Below are 23,088 nucleotides of genomic sequence, written 5' to 3' on the forward strand. Positions count from 1 at the left end.
ATTTTTTTTTTTTTTTATATAAAATAATAAAAATAAAAATATATAAATTTTTTTTTTTTTTTTTTTTTTTTTTTTTTGCATTTTCTTATAGTAAAATATATGTATAGGAGAAATGTAATAGGGAATAGGAAAAGAATAAAAATGAATATATCTCGTAAGATTTTTACTTTATATGAAATTATTATTTTTAGTATATTTTCTCCTCATATAAAGTATATATAATTTATAATAAATGTGCCGCACTTTATTTTAAGATAATAATATATATATTAAAATAATACTATAATATATATTTATATTTTTTTATGTTTTTGTGATTCCTTTTTATTTATTTATTTATTTAATTTTTTTTTAAAGTTAACTTTATTTTATTTTTATGTTAGGTTATATTTATATCTTAAATACTATTACTTCGTTTTTATGTATACATAAATATATATATGTATATTTTTTTTTTCTTTTTATTTTTTCAAAAAAATGATTGAAATTGATGAAAAATTTATATGTGCGTGGGTAAAAAATAAAATAAGTTTTTCTAAATATGATGTGAATAACATATGGAAAGATACTTATAATGATATATTGTTCAAATGGATATATGACACAGGTTCTAAAATATTATTTATATATATGAAGGAAGATGTTAATGAAGATGTGAAGTTACAATTTTCATTAGATTTTCCTAGTGATATTATAGATGAAAAAGTTGATGAATATATGATATTTTTAAAAGTTAATAGTAAAAATATTACATATGAAAATATTGATAATTTAGTTTTATATAATAAAATAAAAAAAAATATAAAAGAAAATATTCTCAATTTAATGGATAGAGTATTTATACCTACTCTAGACATGAAATATAGTTCACCTATAAATATACAAAATGATTTCAATATTACTACTATAGATTTTATGACCTATATTACTCAACTGTTTTCTAATAATCAATTTATTTATTATCCTAAAGTTCCATTACATCAAATTCAAGCTTTTTCAAGGGATACAAATTATATACAACTCCTTGAAAAACTCTTGGATAATTGGATAAACGACATTGAAAGATTATTCAAAAATGTAAAAAATGAAATATATATATAAATATATTATAAATATATAATAAATATATATAGCACAGTCAATAGTATTAATAATATTTGTGTACGTTACAATAAAAATTTAAATAGATTTTATATTATAAAAGCTATTATAAGAATTTTTTTTTTCTAATATGTATATATTATAGTTCTTACGTAACCTAATGATCAACCTTATAAGTGAATTTATGCTACCTATATATCTATATATTGGGTAGCATAATATCAAGTATTTGCTTAACTATTAATATAGTCCTATAATTATAAAACTGTATTATTTAATTTATATATATATCAAATATATTTATGTAGAACAAGACAAGCATTATTTTATTTATAGTAAATGTTTTATGTGCCGTCATATATATATATATATACAAGTAGATATTTTTCATTATATTAATTTTATCTATTTTTCTATTTTATTATTATTTATTTATTATTTTATTTTTTTTTTTTTGTTTTCTTTTAATATATTTGATATGATGATATTAACAATTAACAATTAAAAATTAACAAATTAGTGATAAGTAAAACTTCGTATTATTTTCAGATTAACATTAATTTAATTTATGTCTTTTACTAAACTATAATTTACACATATATATATATATATTTTTCCTTCTTTTCTCATTTTGTCTTTAGATTTATGATGAAGACTTAAAATACTTAACACTATGTGAATATATTTGTGATGTAGAGAAGAAATACAATATATTACAAGACCTATTAGAAGAATTAAACTTGGATGTAATAATTGGTATAATACAAATATTAGATAAAAATAAATGTGCTAATGTAAATAAGTATAATGGTTTAATAGAAGTTATGAGAGATAAATGTAATAAGTTGGAAGAAAAGCTAAAAGCATTAAATTTATTGAAGGAACCTTTTAAAAATTTAGATATTAATATATCAGTGGAAAATGTTTACAATATTTTGCCAACGATAGTAAATAGATTGAAATTAATTTTTAAGTTTTCAAAATATTATAAACATTCTGATAAAATAAATGATTTAATAACATTATTATTGAATGAATTTATTAGGAAATTACAAAATTATATAGATTTATCAAAATTGTATACAAAAGAAGTCAAGGAATTATCGGAAACATTAGATGAATGTATAAATTTTGTGACCTATTGGGAATACTTAATAAATATTTCTTTCAACATATCTCAGGAGAAAAATGAGAAAATAGATAATATAATACAAAATTTCAATTTGTCCAATGTAAGGCAAAAGAAAGAAAAAAAAAAATATATATGTCTAAATATATATATATATATATTAATATATTTATATTTTTTTTTTTTTTTTTTTTCTATTTTCTTTTTTCTATCCATAAGATTAACAACTTTAAAGAAAAGTGCGTGGACCTAAAAGAAATATGCTATGCTTGCGAGCAATTTTTATTCAGCATTAAAGAAGAACATATAAAATGTTTTAGCTATGAATATTATAATATAATTAAGAAGGGATTTAATGATATTGAAGGTACCTTTTTCAACGAGCTAAATCGAATTCGTAATTTAAATTATAACATATTAAGCATACGAAATAATGAGTGGTGTAATGATTTTTTAAAAACTAAAGAATTAATAAAGGTTCTTGAAAGTATTTTTATAAACTTGATAAAAATATCCTTTGAAAATTGTAGTAATATTGAGAATAGTATATTTCTTTTTGATACATTTTATAATGTTTCTGTTACGGATAATGTAAAATCGTTTATGAAAAAGAAAGTAAATGATATATGGTATGATTTTATAGAATATGTTGAATCGTATTCTAAATATTTTAATAATTTTCTTGATAATCCAACTTTGTATTTCTCTTATCATATAAGATATGAATATCATTCTTCTTGTATTATGGTTGCAAAAAATATTAGTATAAAATTATATCGTGTATTTGAAAAATTAAATAAATTATTTTATTTGCCTCGTTGTAAACCACAAGAGATAGCTTATGAAAAATATTATGATGTTCAAAATTCTCTTAATATATATATAAAGCAAATAAATAATATATGGATAAATGAAGTAAAAACTATAGCTTCTAAAAAAAATAATTCTCTTGTTAATACATTATTGGATAATTCTATTTTGATAAAAATAAAGGATAAATATATTGAAAGTACATATAATATACAAATACAGAAAGTGCTTTCTGAAGTTAACTTTTGGTTAAAGATAAAAGACGAAAAAATTTTCTTACCAAATATTATTAATGAAATATCTTTTCATGAAGAAAGATTAAAAGTTAGTAAAGAATATGTAAACAGACTTGTCAGAAATTATAATAATATTTGTATTATGTTAAATAATGATCAATATAAAATATTCGAATATGTTTTGAGAAATATTTTTAATAATATAGAAAATACATTATTTAAATATAACTGGAATAAAGATAACATAAAATTAAATATACTTTTTAATTTTCTTAATGAATGTTTAAATATAAAAAAAATAATTTATAATTTTAAGAAAAATGATGATCAAATTAAAAATATACTTAATGAAATGGAAAAAATATCTATAATTGTTATAGACGATAAAAGAACATATACCTTGGAAGAATTTGAAGAAGAACAAAATATAAATATTGAAGGTATTAGAAGTATTTTAAGAGATAAACATACAAGAATTATTAAAATACTAAAAGACATATTAGTATATATAGAAAATATATCTAAAAAAGGTTTAAATGCATTTAAAAGTTATATTATTAATATTGAAAAAATATTCCAAGAGAAATATTTTATTTCAGTTAAAGTATCTTTATATAACTATTATAAATTATTAACTGATAAAATTAGTAATGATGAAGTGAAAAATTATCCTTTATTTAAAATATATGTAAAATTAAATAAAAATAAAGATCTTCTATATGATTTCTCACATCAATCAGCCAAAAATTTAACGGATGAAATTTATAAAAAAGCCTCTGATATATTTTTTAATTTCCCCAAATTCAGTTTTGTTATATTCAAAAATAGACAAAAACAAGTGAAGAAAAAATTAGCATTTGCATTTAACACAAATAATTCGAATGATAAGGAGGCTTTCAATGATTCAAATGATAATCAACTTAAAAAAAATGATAATAATAATCAATGTACCAAATTACTTAATCAAATAAACAATATCTATATCAATTTTATGGAAAAATTAAAGGAAAAAATTAAGTGGCTAAAACATTACAATATGAAGCTATTAAGTTTAAACGAAAGTGAATTGTTGAAGAATTTACATTCATCAGAGAATCCTATGAAATATGTGTATAACCAAATTAACGTTTTTAAAAATTTGGAGGAAAATATTAAGCAGGACATCGACAAGGTATAATATATATATATAAATGTATATTATAGAAATTAATACATGTGGGGAATGTAAAAATACAAATAACAAAATATGCATATGCATATGAATATCCATATCCATATCCATATCCATATTCATATATATATATATATATATATATTATATTTCGTCGCTGCAGGAAATAATCCTATTCATTGAAATAAATTTGAGCACACTCAAAGAAGAACTTCTAGCCGATTTTAGTAAATATAAAAAGCTATTCCTTGATTACATTAGTGATAAATGTAAAAACAAGTTGGAGGATATATATAATTTTTTCAAAGAGAATAGTACAAATTTGCTAAAAGCTCCGACAGATATTGTAGAATTAAAAGAACATAACAATTTGTTAGATTATTGTAATAGTAATTATTTAAGATATAAAAAAGAATTGGAAAAATTAGAAGAAGATTATGTAAAATTAATCGAACTTAAAGGAGTATTAAATGAAGATGAGATAATGAAATTAAAAACTTCTTCAACTATATCAAATAAGTTCATATCATTAATGAATGAAAGTAAAAGTATGTATTTAGATACAAAAGAAAGAATGAAAAATGAAATAAAAAATTCTTATAATGAATTTAATAAAATCTGGCAAAAGAAAAAAGCTATATTTTATAAAGAAATACCAATATATATAAATAATAATCCAAATAATGTATTAGAAAAAATCACATATTATGAAGAGGAATTAAGAAATATTAAAAATCTTCAAAGTGGATTAAAGAACAAAATAAATCTATTTAATATTGATGATGTATGTGATGAACAAATATGTGAAATGGAAATTGATTTGAAAGATTTAAAATATATATGGTTAATGATAAAATATTGGTATACCACATTTGATTTCATTAAAAATGTTAATATTTTTTATTTATATGATATATTGAACGAATTAATTATTATGATTAATGAATATAAAAAATATCATCTATATGAAATATTATCATTTTTAGAAGACAATAAGTTAATAAATTGTCTGAGCCAATCTAATTATGAGATAGAAGGGAATATAAATTATGATAAAAAAGAATATTATAATGTTCGAAATAATACAGTTAATGGAATTGAAAATAAGGATAATACCAAAATTGAGAATTGTGTTAAAGATATACATGATACAGAAACGGTAGACAAAAATTTAAATATTAAAACATTCTTAAATCAATTAAAAATACATTTTTTAGATATATTTGAAAATTTTTTAATAACAATTAAAATGAGAAATAATTGGGATATATATAAAGAATTGAAAAATAATGTTGGAAAATTAAAATTTTCTTTAATTCTTGTCGAAATATTAACAAATGAATGTATAAAATATAGACACTTTAAAGAAATTCAATTAAAAACAAATATTGAATGGAATCTTAAGAATATAACATTAAATGATATTATAGAACTTAAATTATATAAGGAAATAAAATTTATTACAATTTTGTATAATAATGCAGAAAAAGAATTAATTATAGAAAACAACCTTAAAAAAATTATTAATAAATATGAAAATATGAGAATTAAAGTAAAATATTATAAGTGGTCTATTTTAATTGATGATACAGAAAATATATTTAATAATATTAATGAAGATTTGTTCTTATTGAATAATATAAAAATTTATAATTTTGATATCAACTTTTTAAAAAAAACAGAAAAATGGGAAAATATATTAGGTAATCTATATGATAACTTAGAAATTATTTGTTTTATACAAAATAAAAATGAATATTTAAAATCGATATTATCATCATCTAATGAAATGAAGCCACATTTAAATAATGTATATGAACAATATAATATATGTAATCAGATATTTATGAGAATTGTTAAAAGTTTTGAAAATTCATATATACTAGAGAAAATTAATAATAATAATTATGTACGAGATTTTTTGCATATTCAAAAACAACTGAATTATATAGAAAAATCATTAGATACATATTTAGATCAAAAGAAGCGATCTTTTCCTCGTTTCTATTTTTTATCTAATAAAGAAATTTTAGAAATCTTAGGAATGTACAAAAATCCTTTTTTGTTAAAAAATAAAATACAAAACATATTTTCTGCAGTATGTTCTATAGAATTTGTATCATCTGAAAAAAGAACTACACCTTATCAAAAAAATAATTCCATAGTAACAAATACGATGAACGAATATAATAAGGGTAGTATAAGTTTGGCAACTAGGAAAAATTACCAGAAAAATTTACCCCCATATTATAACAATAATAATAATAATAATAATAATATTCATAATAATAATAATATTCATAATAGTAACATTCACAATAGTAATAATAATATTTATAATAGTGAGAATAAAGATAGGAATAATTACAATGATATGAAAAATTATATAACAAACATATCTGAAAATAACATGAATATGGAATATGTTAATTATTCATCCCATTTTGATATATATATTTTGTCACAACATAAAGAACGTATAAAATTACATAAAAAAATGTTATTAAATTATGAATCATCTACAATTATATTAAAAAAATTAGAAGAGAACATTTATGAAACTTTAAAAGAAGAATTAGTAAATGTGCAGTTAGAACTAAAAGAAAAGAATTTGAAAAATTGGATATTGAATAACCCACAACAACTAGTCTTAGCTAGTAAATGTATAAATTTTACAAATGATTATGAATATTTTTTAATTCAAATAAATAAAGGATCTCATATATTTGTTAATCAAATGAAGAAGGATAATTATAAAGAATTATTATTTTTAACAGAATTAATAAAAACTATAAAAGATAAAAAGAATTATATAAAAATTAGTGCTTTGATTATATTAGAAAGTTATTATAAAGATGTTGCTGAAAAATTAATAAAAAATAAAATCGAATGTAATGACAACTTTTTATGGATGTGTCAAATAAAGTATATATTAACTGAAGACGAAATTAAGGAAAATTCAAATTTTGTAAAAATAATGTCTACTAATGAAGATAAAATAGACAAAATTGATAATGCAATTGAATGTACAACAAAAGAATCATTATATAGAAAAGGTGAAAGTAAAAACGAAATCGATAATGATGTAACAAATATGAAAAATACAAATCAATTTAGTAATATACATACTAATTTAAATGAAAAAAAAAAGAACACTAATAATATTATTAAGAATAAAAATAAAAATATTTTAAATAATAATAAAAATGATATAAATGGAAGAGTGAAAATTGAAAACATAAACAAAAATAAACAAGATAATATGGTTAAGGAAGAAGTGGATAATAATAATTATAACATATATGAAAACAATAATAAAAAAGGTGTTGAGGTAAAAATTCAATTAAATAATAAAATACCAAATAAAAGTGATATTCCTTTTAATGAAGATATATATTATAATATTAAAAAGAATAGTTATATTGATTGTTATAATGATGATAAGAAAGGTGAAAAATTATTCAACGACGAGAAAGGAAATATACCAAATCGTTTTTCTGGTGAAGACAATAATATTGAAATAGATGATCAATATGATAATCCTTTAACAGAAAAAAAAAAAAATGATGAAAATAAACAACTTAATTCTTTATATAATATGGATGAAAATATAAATGAAGATATAAATATTAATAATAATGAAAATGAAAATAATAATACAAAGAATCATAATATTCCTAAAGGAGAAGTAATTATTAACAAAGAAAAAATGGTCACAAATAATATATTATTAAAAAAATCAAAAAACAAGAAAAAAAATAATACAATTACAAGTAATTTAAATGATAATAATATTGATAATTTAATTTCTAAAGATACTAGTAAAGCAGAATATTCTAATGATCCTGATATGATTAACAAAAATAATAAACAACTCAAATATTTAAAAACAATTAATTTAATGCTCAATAAATCTATGACATTATATTTAAATTATTTTAATAATAGGAGAAAATATTCTTATGAATATCAAGGAAATACAACAAGATTAGTTATTACGCCATTAACAGAAAAATGTTTTTATTCTTGCTTAATATCTTTAGATAATTTTTATGTGAATGCTATACAAGGAGATACAGGAGTTGGAAAAAGTGAGACAATAAAAGATTTTTCCAAATTATTTGGTAGTAATATTATATCAATTAATTGTAATAATAATAATACGGCGAAGTATATAGGAAATATATTATCTGGGATATTACAATCTGGATTTTGGTGTTGTTTCGATGAATTTAGTAGAATAGATGAAAGCGTGATTGTTATAATTGTAGAACAGTTTAGATGTATCAAACATATTTTACAAAGTTTAGAATTTAATAAATCAAATAGACAACACGGATATCTTAATTATGAATATATATCTTCTTATCAGAAGGGGTATAATTGGAAAGTAAAAACAGATGGTGATGGTTATGATGATGGTAAAAGTAATAGTTCTTTTGAAACGTTCTGCAACGAATATGATCCTGATAATAATACTAATGAAAATAATGATATGCTGTTCGTGGTAGATAGTCATAGCAATAAAAAAATAAAGAGTAACCAAAAAATGTATACAAACGAATTAAATAATATAACAAATGAAAATTATACTGATGATTTTGAAATTATGAATAAACGTAATGATGTAGTTAAATTAAAAGAATATTCTTCAAAAACAAATAATAATATGAATACGTTCGATATTTTTTCGAATAATAACAAAAAAAATAATAAAAATTTGGTAACAAATAATACAGTTAATAGTAATAATACCAGATTAGGTAGTAATAATACTGCTTATTTTGAAGGTCAATATATAAATGTAAAAAATAGTTGTTCCATATTTTTAACACTTTGTAAAAATAATAATAAGGGTGTATATTCGTTGGAAAATTATAATAATGTTATTCAAGTGTTTTGTTTTAAACCACCTAATTTTTATTTAATTTGTCAATTTTCTTTAACTTCTATTGGTTTTAAGAATTCAAAAAAATTATCTAAGAAAATTAATACATGTTATAGCTTGTTATATGAATTTCTTTCAAAAGACAAACAATATATAATTGATTTAAGAGAAATAAAGAAATTTTTAAACTTGGTTTCAGAAGACTTTATAAAAAATAATAAAACAAAATGCGAAGAAGAAATAATATATGATGCTTTGATTGAAGTTAATGAATCCAAATTATTAAAAGATGATTTATATATATTTAATAATTTTCTAAAAGAGCTTTTTCCATTTATAAAAATTAAAAATGAAAAAAATAAACACAATGATTCTTCAATTAAAATTATAGAAGAAATTATGAAAAATATGGGATATACAAGAAATGAGTTTTATATAAATAAAATTTTGAATTTGTATAAAATAAAAAAAACAAATAAAGCAATAATTCTTGTAGGGAAGTCATGTAGTGGAAAAACTAGTATCATAAATATATTTAAGCATTATTGTGAAATAATTAAAAATAATAACATGAATGATAAAAATGATTTAGGACAAATGACATATGATATCGATTTGGAATATAAAAATAAATGTAATTTATCTAATGAGTATGATTATGATAATGAAAATAATGAAAATAATAAATTATATATGAATAATGATGAATCTATATATTCTAATCAGATAAATATATTATCTGACTTATCACAATCAACAACAGCAAATAATAATATTAATATTAATAATATTAATTTAAATAATAATAGTAAGGGTACATATGAAAGTTATAATTTATTGTGTCCATATAATTTATTTTATAATAAATTTAAAAATCAAGGTAATACTAACAATATGACAAATAATATGAGCACAAAAAAGTCCAGTAAATTAAGTAGTACTTATTCTATGCAAATTAAAAATTCTGCTGGTACATTACTTGATATGTCTTATAAATATAAAAGAAGTACAGAAATGAATGATTTTACAATTGATATTACAGTATTTAATCCTATGTCTACTGATGTTCAGAAATTATATGGATATTATAATTTCGAAAAAGAATTATATGAAGATGGGATATTAGCCTTAATATTAAAAAGAATGTTTGAAAATATTAATGAAAATGAAAAATGGTTAATTCTAGATGGTCCTTTAGATATTATGACTACAGAGCCGTTACATTCATTATTAGATGAAAATAATATTTTGACATTAATTAATGGAAACCGAATAAAATTTTCTCCTAATGTGTTTATATTTTTTGAAGTTGAAAATTTAAAAAATTGTACACCATCATTTATTAGTAGATCTAGAATTGTTTATATGAATGAAGATGAATTTAATTACGAATGGCTAATTGATAGTTATTTAAAAAGTAATAAATCTAACATAGAGGAAAAAAATTTAATACAAGGATTATTTAATAAATATATTAAAAAAGTAATGAATGCTAAAAAAAATAAATATAACTTAATAATAGATATCAGTGATGCTAATATTATTATATCCATATGTCAATTATATGATATGTTATGTAATTTATATGATAAAAATTTCCCAAAAAATTTGAATCCATCATTATGTTTAGAAAAATTATTTCTTCAATCTATCATATACATTTTTTCTAATATTCTATGTCCTAAGAGTAAAGAATTATTTGATAAATTAATTAAAAGTATTGATAACACCTTCCCATATTTACACACCGTTTTTGATTATATAATAAGTAAGAATAATTTTAATTGGGTATTATGGGATGAATTAATTACAACAAATCACAATTTTCTTCCCAATATTAAGGAAAAGTTTTTTTTTTCTTATGATAATTACAATATTGGAAAAAATGATAGTAACAGCTTTAAATATATGAATGTTAATCAATTAGGAGATACAACAAATCAAGAAACTGATTTTAATAAATTTTTTCTGAGCAGTAATTTACATTTCAGTAAAAATTTTAATAAATATACAATAAATTATAATAATTTATTTAGTGATAATAATAATGTTAATAATAATGAAAATACTTTAAATATTTATCAGACATATCATCAAAGTTTTATGTCTTCTAATATGAATAATATGAATGAAATGAACATGTTAGACAATTATCATATGTTTAGTAATTATTCAGAAGACAATATACATTCTAATAATAATAATAATAATAATTATTTTGATTCTTCCATGTTTAATAATAATAGTAAGAATTTATCTAATCCATATTTTTCTGGTAATACCTTTTCGCATAACGAATTTTCAGATAATACATTTTCTTATAGATATATTATGAATAAGACAAAGAACAGATTTGGGAATATGCATAATAATGATAATTATATGAAAAGTAGTGATAATTATGTTAATTATGATGATAATATAAAAAATATTTCTGTTAATAATAATAAAAATAAAAATATGGATTATAACAATGATCATAATAATATTCATGATGATCATTTTAATATTGTGAATGATAATTATATAGAAAGTTATAATAACCTTTCTATGAAAGATAATATATATAGTAAAAATGATGAATATAACGAAAATTATATAGAAAAAACGAAAGAAAAATATTTCCATCAAAATTTTAAGGACAATATTTTTATTGAAAATGTAGAATCATTACGTAAAAAAAATATGATTAGCATTCTGATGTATAATAAAAAAAATATCTTACTAATAGGAAATAAATATAGTGGGAAAACATTTTTTATGAAATATAATATATTACCATATATTAAAGAAGATATATCAAGTTATTATACCTTTATTTCAAAATTATATAATTCTAGTAAACTAGAGAAAATAATAGAAATGAATGTAGAAAAAAAATGCAGAAATGTTTATAAACCAATTGGTAATAAAAAATGTTTATATATTATTTTAGATGATTTAAATAATATTCAAAAAAGTAATAATTCCTATATTGAAGACTATAATAATAATGATAATAATAATAATATGATACAGAATAATTTATTCTTTAATTTTGATATGAACCATAAGAATGATATATCTATGAACATATATGATAATAATAATTATAACAATAATAAAATGAGATATCTTAATAATTGCAGTGTACTAGAATTTATCAACCAATTCATAGATTATAATATATATTTTAATAAAGATAGCGACTCGGTAAAAAATGTAGAGAATTTAGTTTTCTTTTTAATATACGGAAATAATAAAAAGTATACATCTACCTTTAATAGAAAGATAATAAATAGGATGTATATAATACATTTAAACGAAATGGATGAGACCAATATAAAGAATACTTTCCATGCCTTCTTAAGACATAAATTTACAAATTTTCATGAAGTTATTAAGAATTTATCAGAACCTTTGTCTACATCAACCGTTAGATTCGTTTTTGAATCAGCAAAAAATTTTAAACCAAATTTAAATTGTTATCATTATTTCTTTCATTTGAAACATATTTTTAAAATTATCAAAGGAATATTTTTATCAGAGGCTCCTATTTATGAAGAAAAAGAAAGTGTGTTACGGTTATGGGTAAATGAATGTTGTCGATCCTTGGGAGATCAATTAATTTTACAAACGGAAAGAAAAAGATTCAAAACTATTTTAAAAAACATTTTACGTAAAAAGTTTTATATTATGTACAATTATTTATTTCCTAAAAGGAAAACATTTTATTTTTGTTCCTATAATTTTCACGACATTAAGAATGAAAAACCATATTTTTTCTATCAACCGATATCCAATGAAAATGTATTAATAGAATTTTTCAAGAACGTTATATCTTCTATTAACACATTTGTTGTTTGTAATTACGATCAGAAAAAAAAGGAATATTTTAGAAATGAAAAAGGGGATTCAAATATAAATGTGAATAATGAGAAAAAGAAAAGAAATATTCATTTAAATAAAAATGAGGAAATGAAAAAATATAATGAAAATAGTACATACACAATTTTCAACACGATAGTAGATTCGAAAGCTATAAACATAAATAAAGAAGATGAAATTGTATATAATAATATAAATCGCGCAGATAATATAAAAGAAATGATGAATGTATCGTTAGAAAAAGGTCAATTAAAAATATCTAAAGAAATTGAAAAGTTAGTAAACAAGAATGATAATGATTTTAATAATATGAATAACCCAATAAATTTTATTTTATTTAAAGATGTCATGTTAAATATATGTAAATTTTCTAGAATTTTTCTTTTTGAGAATGAGCATTTTATATCTATTGGAGATAGTAGTCAAGGGAAGTTTACCTGTTGTTTAATAGCATGTTATATATATCAAATAAAAATTGATGTTATTAAAAACTTTTATTATAACAAAATGAATATGGAAAATATAGATGATGATGGTGATAAAAATAATAATAATAATAATAATAATAATGCAAAATCTGATATGAATAAGGAAGACATGAATTATGTTCTTGAATCCAATAATGATAAAAATGACACAAATGTTGTGAATAAAGTGGTTGTTGAGGAAGTAAATAAAGAAATAATGGAAATACAAGGAAAATATGAAAAAGATGAAGATAATAAAGATCAGCAAAGTGATATACATAATGATAGAAATCATACGAATAATATTGACACATTTTCTAACACATCAAAAAATAATATTTTAATAAATAAGAATAATAGCGTTAACCATATTGATTACATACAAAATGATAACATGAAATGTAACAAAGGTATTAGTGATAAAGAGGAACAACCGAATAAATTGAATACAAATTTGTTAAATAATAAGAATCTTTCTGTTATAGAAAAATTAAAATGTAATTATTTTATAAAAAAATTCAAAGAAGCAATATTTAATTGTTACAAGAATGAGAAAAGATGTGTATTGTATTATCTAGATGATAAAATGAATTATGACATTTTAGAATTTCTACATATCTTATATAATAATGATAATTTAATAAACATATTTAATAGTGAAGAAATAGCCTTTTTAAAAAATATACTTTTGCAAAACGAAATAAATCTTAAAGGTTTTGATACATTAGATGAAATGATTGAAGAATTAATTAGACGAAATTATCATTATATATTATTTACATCATTAAAAAGTAAAATGTTTAAAAAAATATCCTATGAATATAATTCTATATTAAAAAATTCTACTGTTAATTATTTTTTTCCTTGGAAAAATAGTTCATATAATATAATAGCACATGAAACACTCAAAATGAATAATCTAAATATTAATATCTTTATTAATTTACACAATGCTGCTTTAAAAATGTTTCAGACCATATTGATTAATGTAGAAGAAACATTAGATCACCATGAAATAAAACAAGGAAACCATTTTTTTTTAAATGAATTTATTAGTCATATGGATAATAATAGTTATCATTATAAAAATGTAAATGAAAAAGAAACAGGTAATATGAAACAAGTAAATGAAAGTAAAATATTCGATACCAATGTAAGTTTAACCACATCTAAAAATGTAATAGGACAAGAAGACAAGCAAATTGCTCAAATAAATAATAGTTTACAAATGAACACAAAAGAAAGCTATAAAATGAATTCTGATATTAATCGAAGTACTGTACAAAATAAAGGATCTGGTAATAATGATGAAGGTGAAGAAAATTGTGTTGCAAATGATGACAGGAATGACGATGATGAAGGAGAAAATAATATTAAATATATAAAAAACTCTAAAATAGTTCAAGATAAATTGAATATACAAAAATATATTAATTTCAAACATTTTTATAATTTCCTTATATTTTTTGAACATTTATATAAAAAGAAATCAGAAGAAACCAATAAACAAGAGAAAAAAATTAGTATAGCTTTAAATAAATTAGCTGATGCAAGAAATGAAATACAAAATATGCAGATCCAATTAAGTCTTCAGAAAGAAAATATATCAAAAAAGCAAATAGAATGTGCTCGACTATTAAAAGAAATAGAAGAAAAGAAAAAAGAATCTAATGAAAAGAAAAAGAAAATACAAGAAGACAGTATTAGAATATCAAGTGTGGAAGCTGAAACACAAAAATTAGCAGAAGATGCAAGAAAAGATTTACAAAATGCAATACCTGAATTAGAGGTAGCCACACAATCATTAGAACAATTAGATAAAAAAAGTATTTCAGAGGTAAAAGCTTATACAAAACCTCCTGATGTCGTCATGCAAACTTTGTCTATTGTTATGATAATATTAAATAAGACACCCAGTTGGGAACAAGCTAAAATTGAATTAGGAGATGCAAACTTTTTATATAAATTAAAAACATTTGATAAGGATACTATATCGGATAAAACCTTGAAAAAAATTGAAAAATTTACGAAAAATCCTATATATTCTCCAAAAGCTGTAAAAAAGGTTTCTTCGGCTACTGGTACTTTATGTATGTGGGTTCATGCATTAAAAATGTATGCAGAAGTTTATAGGGAAGTAGCACCAAAAAGGTTAAGACTAAAATTAGCTGAAGAATTATTAAGTAAAAATAGAAAAGAACTTGAATTAGCCATGGATCAACTTCATGAAATAGAAAAAACATTATTACATTTACAAGAACAACATATTGAAAGTACTAAAAAAAGTGATGAACTAAGTAAGTCATATGAAGAATCTTGTTTAAGAATTGAAAATGTAGAAAAGTTTTTTGTTAATCTAATAGATGAAAAAAATCGTTGGGAAAAATATGTTAATAATAATGAACGTATAAAGAAATGTATTTATGGGGAATCTATTTTATCCTCTTTCTTTTTGGTTTATACTGGATTATTAAATTATGAAGATAGGAAATATTTAATATATGATACATGCACAAAATTGTTAATAAAAAATCACATATCTGTTAATACAAATTTTAATGTAGTTGATTATTTTATAGACCCAATACAATCATTAGAATTTAATACTAATTTTATATCTAATGATAATTACATGAAAGAGAATTGTATTCTGATATATAATAATTTTATTGCTACATTGATAATAGATCCACATTATCAGGCTGTCAATTGGATTAGGAAAAGTTATAAAAATAATGAAAATAGTATATTAGTAATATCTGATGTTCATGCATCTGATATATTTTTTAAAATTATTTATTGTATGAATAAAGGTCTTAGTTTATTAATAAATCATATTAACGAAGAGCTGGAAGATATATTACTTTTAACTATTAAAAAATATAACAAGTTTCTTTTTGACAAAGAAAATAGATTACCAGTAGCAAAGTTAAAGGATAATTCTACTAGATCAAATGATGAATTAATAAAAGAATATATGAAAAAGAAGAAAAATTTGTATTCAACATATGGTGATAATATGATAAGCTATGAAGAGAAAAAATATTTTATAAAACTACAATTATTGAATGATATACAAATACATGAAAATTTTAAATTGTTTCTAGTGTCTAATAAAAACTGCTTTCATTTGGATCCAGTATTTTATACATTGACTACAGTTATTGTATTTAGCTTAAATAAAGAAGCACTAGACAACATTATGTTAAATGTCATAATAAAGAATGAGGAAAAGAATTTGGAAGACGAAAATAAAGAATCTGTTGTACGTTTAGTTCGTATTAAAAAAGAAATAATGAATTTAGAAAATAATATATTAGAAAATGTAACAAAGAGTCAAAAAAAAATTACAGAAGATGATGAATTAATTAATATTCTTTTAAAATCTAAAGCTGATATAGATGAAAAGAATAGATGCTTAGAAGAAATTAACGATACACTTAATAGAACTAATATGAATAGAAACATTTTTAAAGCTTTAGCTAAAAAGATTTCTATATTATTTACTGTATTGAATGATTTAAAATATATTAATAGTTATTATCAATTTTGTTTGGAACATTTTATTAATTTTTTCACATATAGCATTACCAAATATAAGTCGAATAATAAAACATTATCATCATCTTCCTCCGAGAGGCAAGAAAATTTATTTAACTATTATTTTTACGAATTTATAAAATATACTAAGATTTCTTTATCAAGCAAGCATCATTTATTTTTCACTTTTTATTCGCTATGCAAAATTATGGTTTTTGAAGATAAAATATCTAAGGAGGACTATAATTTTTTTATGTTTGGAAAGCACATGGACACTGAAAAAATGAAGGAAATGAAAAGGAGAATAAATATGGAAAATGAAATAAAGAAGGAAACAAGCATGGACCTATCCAATGATAAGGAAGGAAAAAAGAAATATCAAAATAAAAAGAAGAACAACAAATTAAAAACAATACGAAAATCGAATGCTGATAGGAATGGTGAAAAGAAGGACATATCTAAGGTTTCAAGTTCTGCTAAAAGTGCTATTAATGCGGAGAATGACAATCGTAAGTATAATGGGGAGGAGGTGAAAGGAGAAAAAGTAGAAGAAAGTGAAGAAGATGAAGAAGAAGAAGACGACGACGAAGAAGAAGAAGAAGACGAAGAAGAAGAAGAAGAAGAGGGAGATGAAGACTACGATGAGGAAAATGAAGAGGAAGAGGAAGATGCAAATGAAGAGGAAGAAGAAGATGCAAATGAAGAGTTAGATGAGAATGAAGAAAATGAAGACGAAGTAGAAGACCAAAATGAGGAAGACTACCGTTTTGATGTAAATAATGATGAAGATATTAAAGATAACAATAATGCTGATATAAATAGTAGGAACAAACATAAAAATAAAAATAATAATAATGATAATTTTAACAAGGATGATGATCGTCAATTACAAAATATTACGTTAGAAAATAATGACAAAAATAAAGAATCTAATAATAATAATAATAATAATAATAATAAAACCAATGTTGACATAAAATCAGACAAAATAAAATCCAATTTGGATATACTAAAAAGCAAAAAAAAAAACAAAAAAAGGAAAAATAAAAAAAAGAAAATTAATTTAAAAAAAAAAAATAAAAGTTATGAAATTAAAGAAAATAATTACGAAGATTATTCCGAATTTGATAATATGAATGATAATGATATCGAAAATGAAGATAAAACTATGGATGTTATAAATCCAGGTAATGATTGGATAAGTGATATAAAATGGAAAGAATTATTAGATATAGAAAAATTAAAAAATTTCGAAGGATTTATAAATTCTTTCATTAAATCTATTAGAGAATGGAGAAGATGGTTTAATTATTTACAAGTGGAAAATCTTGTATTTCCAGATGAATGGGAATATAATTTAAATAGTTTTCAAAAATTGATTATAATAAAAATATTAAGACCAGATAGATTAAACAAAGCAATAGAAAATTTTATTTTTTCTAATATGTCCTATAATGATATAGAGGTGGAATACATGAATTTTGAATATATATTACGTCCTTCTAAAAAAAATATAGAACCATTAATTATTATATACAAACCTAATTATGATCCGTTTGAATATATTTATAAGTATGCTTTGGATAATAATCAAAAGTTAAAAAATATTACTCTAACAAATTATAATATAAATTATATATATAATTATTTAAGGGTGGCAATGGAAGAAGGACATGTTTTATATATAACAAATTTACACAATTCTAATGAAAATTTATTAAAATTGACAAAGTTAATTGAAGACATATTAAATAGTAACACAAAATATATATTTAATACTTCTGATGATATTAATGTGGAGGAAAAATATGAAATAAAAGCTATGAATATATCAGGAGAGGAAGAATATAAACATAAAGAAAACCTACATAGAAAGATAAATGAGGAAGAAAGTGTGTTGCATAAAAATGTTGGTGATGATAATAATAACAATGAAATAGTTAATGAAAAGGATAGAGAATATAATGAATCATTTAGTACCTTAGATAATAATAAAAAAATACATAATACCATAATAGATGAAAAATATAATACTATGATGATTAAAAATTTTTTGAAAAAGAGAAATAAATTCATTACTGTTCACCCAAAATTTCGTTTATTCTTGTCAACATTACCGGGTAAAGAAATACCTATATCATTATTACAAAAAAGTATTATTGTTATTTTGGAAGAACCACATAACATAAAAAAGAGTATATCTATATTATTTAAAGAACATTGGGCATTAGAAGAAAACAAGAATGTTCAATCAAATAAATTTAGAAAATTGCTTTTAAGTTTATTTTGGTTTCATTCTATTTTAAATAATAGAAAAAAATTTGATAATTTAGGATGGAATAATGAAGAATATTTTTTCAGTAATAAAGATGTCATCCTATGTAAATATATAACTAAAATATTTTTTAATAAAGGTGTAAAAGAAATACATTGGCCATATTATTATTTCTATATTTGCGATATTATATATGGTTCAAAAATGGATGATTATTTTGATAAGAAATTGTTAAATGTATATGCCAAAGTATTTTTTAATAATAATATATTTAAAGGTAAATATATATTCTCTAGTTCAACAAATTATTATTTACCTATAGATGTAAATAATGAAAAGCTATTAAATAATTATTTAAAGGAAATTCCTTATAATGATAGTGTAGAATTATTTGGACAAAAACCATATGCAGAAATATCATATAATACAGGTGCATCAGAAGAAATTATATCATTACTTTTTTGTGTTAACTCCTTGAGTTTGAATCAGTATCATTTCCATAACAAAAATAATATAAATATAAATGAAAAACTTGTATATTATTTTACAAAAAAGTTACTACTTAATATGCCTCGTGAAATATACGTGGATGAATTAATGAAAAAACAATATAATCCTGAACAATATATATATGCAAATCTATTATTTAAGGAAGTGAATAAACATAATATTATTTTGAAAAAAATAAGAAGCTCTCTTAATAAAGTACAATATGGTAATTATTACCACAAACATAAGAAATTATTAGATGTAGTAAAATGATAGAATACAATTGGTTACACTGTATTGAAAAAGGAAAATTTGAATGCACATATTTATATATATATATATATGCATATATTTTTTTAATTTTTGCAGCTCTAAAAGGAGAAATTACCATAAATAAAAAAATATATGAAATGTTAAAATGTCTAAGTGTGGGTTTGGTACCTCAAACGTGGAAAAAGCTTTACGCATCAAAGAAAAAAATCCTTTACTTTTTCGAAGATTTAAAAGAACGAATTAATCAATTAAATCAATGGAGTATAAATGGACATTTACAAATTTATTGGCTAGGAGGTTTTTGTAACCCTAAAAGTATTTTAAAATATATTTTACATGAATATTCTAAAAAAAATGATGTAAGCCATGAATTAATTACCTTTGAATTTAGTTCCATAAATAAATCTGATGAAAATAAATTAAAAGTTAAAAATATGGAAGAAGGCATATATATAAAAAATATAATTTTACAAGGTGCTAAATGGGATTTTATTAGTCAATCCTTAATAGAAACAGATAATAATAATTTATATTTTATTATACCTTTCGTTTATTTGAAAGTTGTTTTAATAAAAAATCGTAAAAATGATAATGATATTTATTATTGCCCTCTATATATATGTGAAGAAAAGAATGTTATGGACATTAAAGATAATTATTTATTTCTGGTATTTTTTAAATAATACATTTTTTTATATGATCATACTATATGCATATTAAAAATAAATAAATAAATAAATAAATATATATATATATATATATATATATATATATATATATATATAATTTATATAAATCTATACATTCCTTATTATAGGTTGGATTAAATGCCGGATCAATAAATCCATCCGAATGGGGAAAAATGGGTGTTAGATTATTTTTAACGAATGACTGTTAATATCGCAAAATGAAGGATACACTACAGTAAAATAAAAAATTACTTTTATATTTTCATATAAATTCAGGTTAAAACGTTTTTCTATACATATATAAATAAATACATATATATATATATTTATATATATATATATTTTATTTTTATATATATAAATCTTTTATATAATGCAATTACAAATTCCGTTATACAAAACATTAGAACAATTTAGTAATAAAAATTAAACAAATTTTTTTGTATATACTAAAAAAATATATATATATATATACAATAGAATTATTTCTTTTTTTATTTTTTTTTATTTTTAGTTATAATTAAAATTAAAATATTTGTATTAAAAAATATATTTATTCTAAATATATTTATTTATTTTAATTTTATAAATAAAAATGGTTTCCCTTATTTTCTTTTCTTAGAGTGATTAAGGGGATATAGTATGCTTCCTTTTTATAGGCCTTTATTTTATTTATTTATTTTTTTCATATTTTTTTTAAGTTTTTTTTAAGGTTTATATTTTATAATAAAATAAAAAGAAATATTTAAAATAATATTTTCTCTTCATCTTATAAATAAATAAATTTAAGAAGAATAATTTTGCTTCGTTCATTTTTTTGGAAATGATATGAATATTATAAAAAATGAGAAATATATAATAATAAGAAAGGCGGCTTGTTATGATATATCATAAAATGTATAATTATAAAAATTATATAAATATACGTACAAAAATATATATATATATATATTAGATATAATATTATAATTTCATTACATATATATATAAATATATATTATATGTATATAAATAATATATACCGTAATCCTATTATATTCTATATAAATTATATAAAATTTATATCATCGTAAGGAATTTATATTTATATATATATTTTTTGGTTATTATTCATATTCGTATATACTTTATGAGAGCTTAAAGAAAAAGATATAAATAATAATATTTTATTTAGTATTTATATAACTTTATTAATAAGGCACATTAATCTGTGTATACATACATTATAAATATTATATATATATATATATATATAATATATATAAATATATTTATTATATATAATAGAAATTTATATTTTATATACATATATGGAATATTACCTTAAATTTTATATATGATCATATATTTTTTTTTTTTATATAATAAATATATATCTAAAAAAAAAAAAAAAAAATTTCTTCTGTACGCATAAATTTTTATTATAAATTAAAATAATAATAAAATAATATTATTTCAATAAAAAATAATGATGTAAAAATATTATAAACAAAAATTCTAAGCAAATTAAATTTATAAAAAATATAAAAAAACTGGAAAAAAATTAACAATTTGATATAAAATTCAAAAAGTTAATAAATATAAAAATAAAATAATAATAAATTTTATATATTTATAAATAATTACCGAATTCATAATAATAAAGTACTTATATAAAAATGTCAGCTCCTGTAAGTTCCCAAAAGAAAGAATAAAAAAATTTATATAAAATATGTATTATAATAAAAGAATTTATTTGCATATTTTTGTTTTATGAAAAAATTTATAATATATATATTTAAAATATTTAAGAAAATTATTTATATGATTTTGTATTTATATATTATATATTTGATATATATGTTTGGAAAAAATATAAATAATACGGAAAAAAAAATATATTTTTTGTGATAAATGTTTTAAAAAGAAGAAACCTTTATTACCTTTCTACTTTATATGTATTAATATATATATAAGTATTATATTATTATATCCATATTATATAATAAAAAACAACTATAGATCCATATAATATATATATATATATATATATATATATATATTTAATTCACAATTGGCCCTATTTATATTTATATATCTTTTTGTATAAAGTGTTGTACGAGCAAGAAGTAGAACATTTTAAAAATTTTATTCTTAAAAAATATATAAATTAA

General features: G+C 19.8%; 2 protein-coding genes across 2 annotated transcripts in view; both read left to right on the plus strand.

Annotated features, from left to right (window-relative positions):
• Nucleotides 1–477: 477 nt before the first annotated feature.
• On the plus strand, nucleotides 478–21,144 carry PRSY57_1465000 (dynein beta chain, putative; the record flags this gene model as incomplete). The annotated part of the gene is made up of 6 exons (XM_012910246.2): nucleotides 478–1,077; nucleotides 1,743–2,333; nucleotides 2,450–4,447; nucleotides 4,611–20,199; nucleotides 20,343–20,914; nucleotides 21,064–21,144. 6 exons carry the CDS (start codon nucleotides 478–480, stop codon nucleotides 21,142–21,144), a joined length of 19,431 nt encoding a protein of 6,476 aa, XP_012765700.2.
• A 1,449-nt stretch (nucleotides 21,145–22,593) lies between these two features.
• The window catches only part of PRSY57_1465100 (40S ribosomal protein S3, putative), a gene marked incomplete at both ends in the record, with an annotated part of 1,425 nt that continues 930 nt past the window's right edge, over nucleotides 22,594–23,088 (plus strand). The window contains one exon of the mRNA XM_020115364.1: nucleotides 22,594–22,605. Within this exon, the coding sequence (XP_019970021.1) occupies nucleotides 22,594–22,605 (12 nt within the window).

The sequence above is a fragment of the Plasmodium reichenowi genome, chromosome 14 (genome assembly GCF_001601855.1).
Source record: "Plasmodium reichenowi strain SY57 chromosome 14, whole genome shotgun sequence".
Classification (NCBI taxonomy): Eukaryota; Apicomplexa; class Aconoidasida; order Haemosporida; family Plasmodiidae; genus Plasmodium; species Plasmodium reichenowi.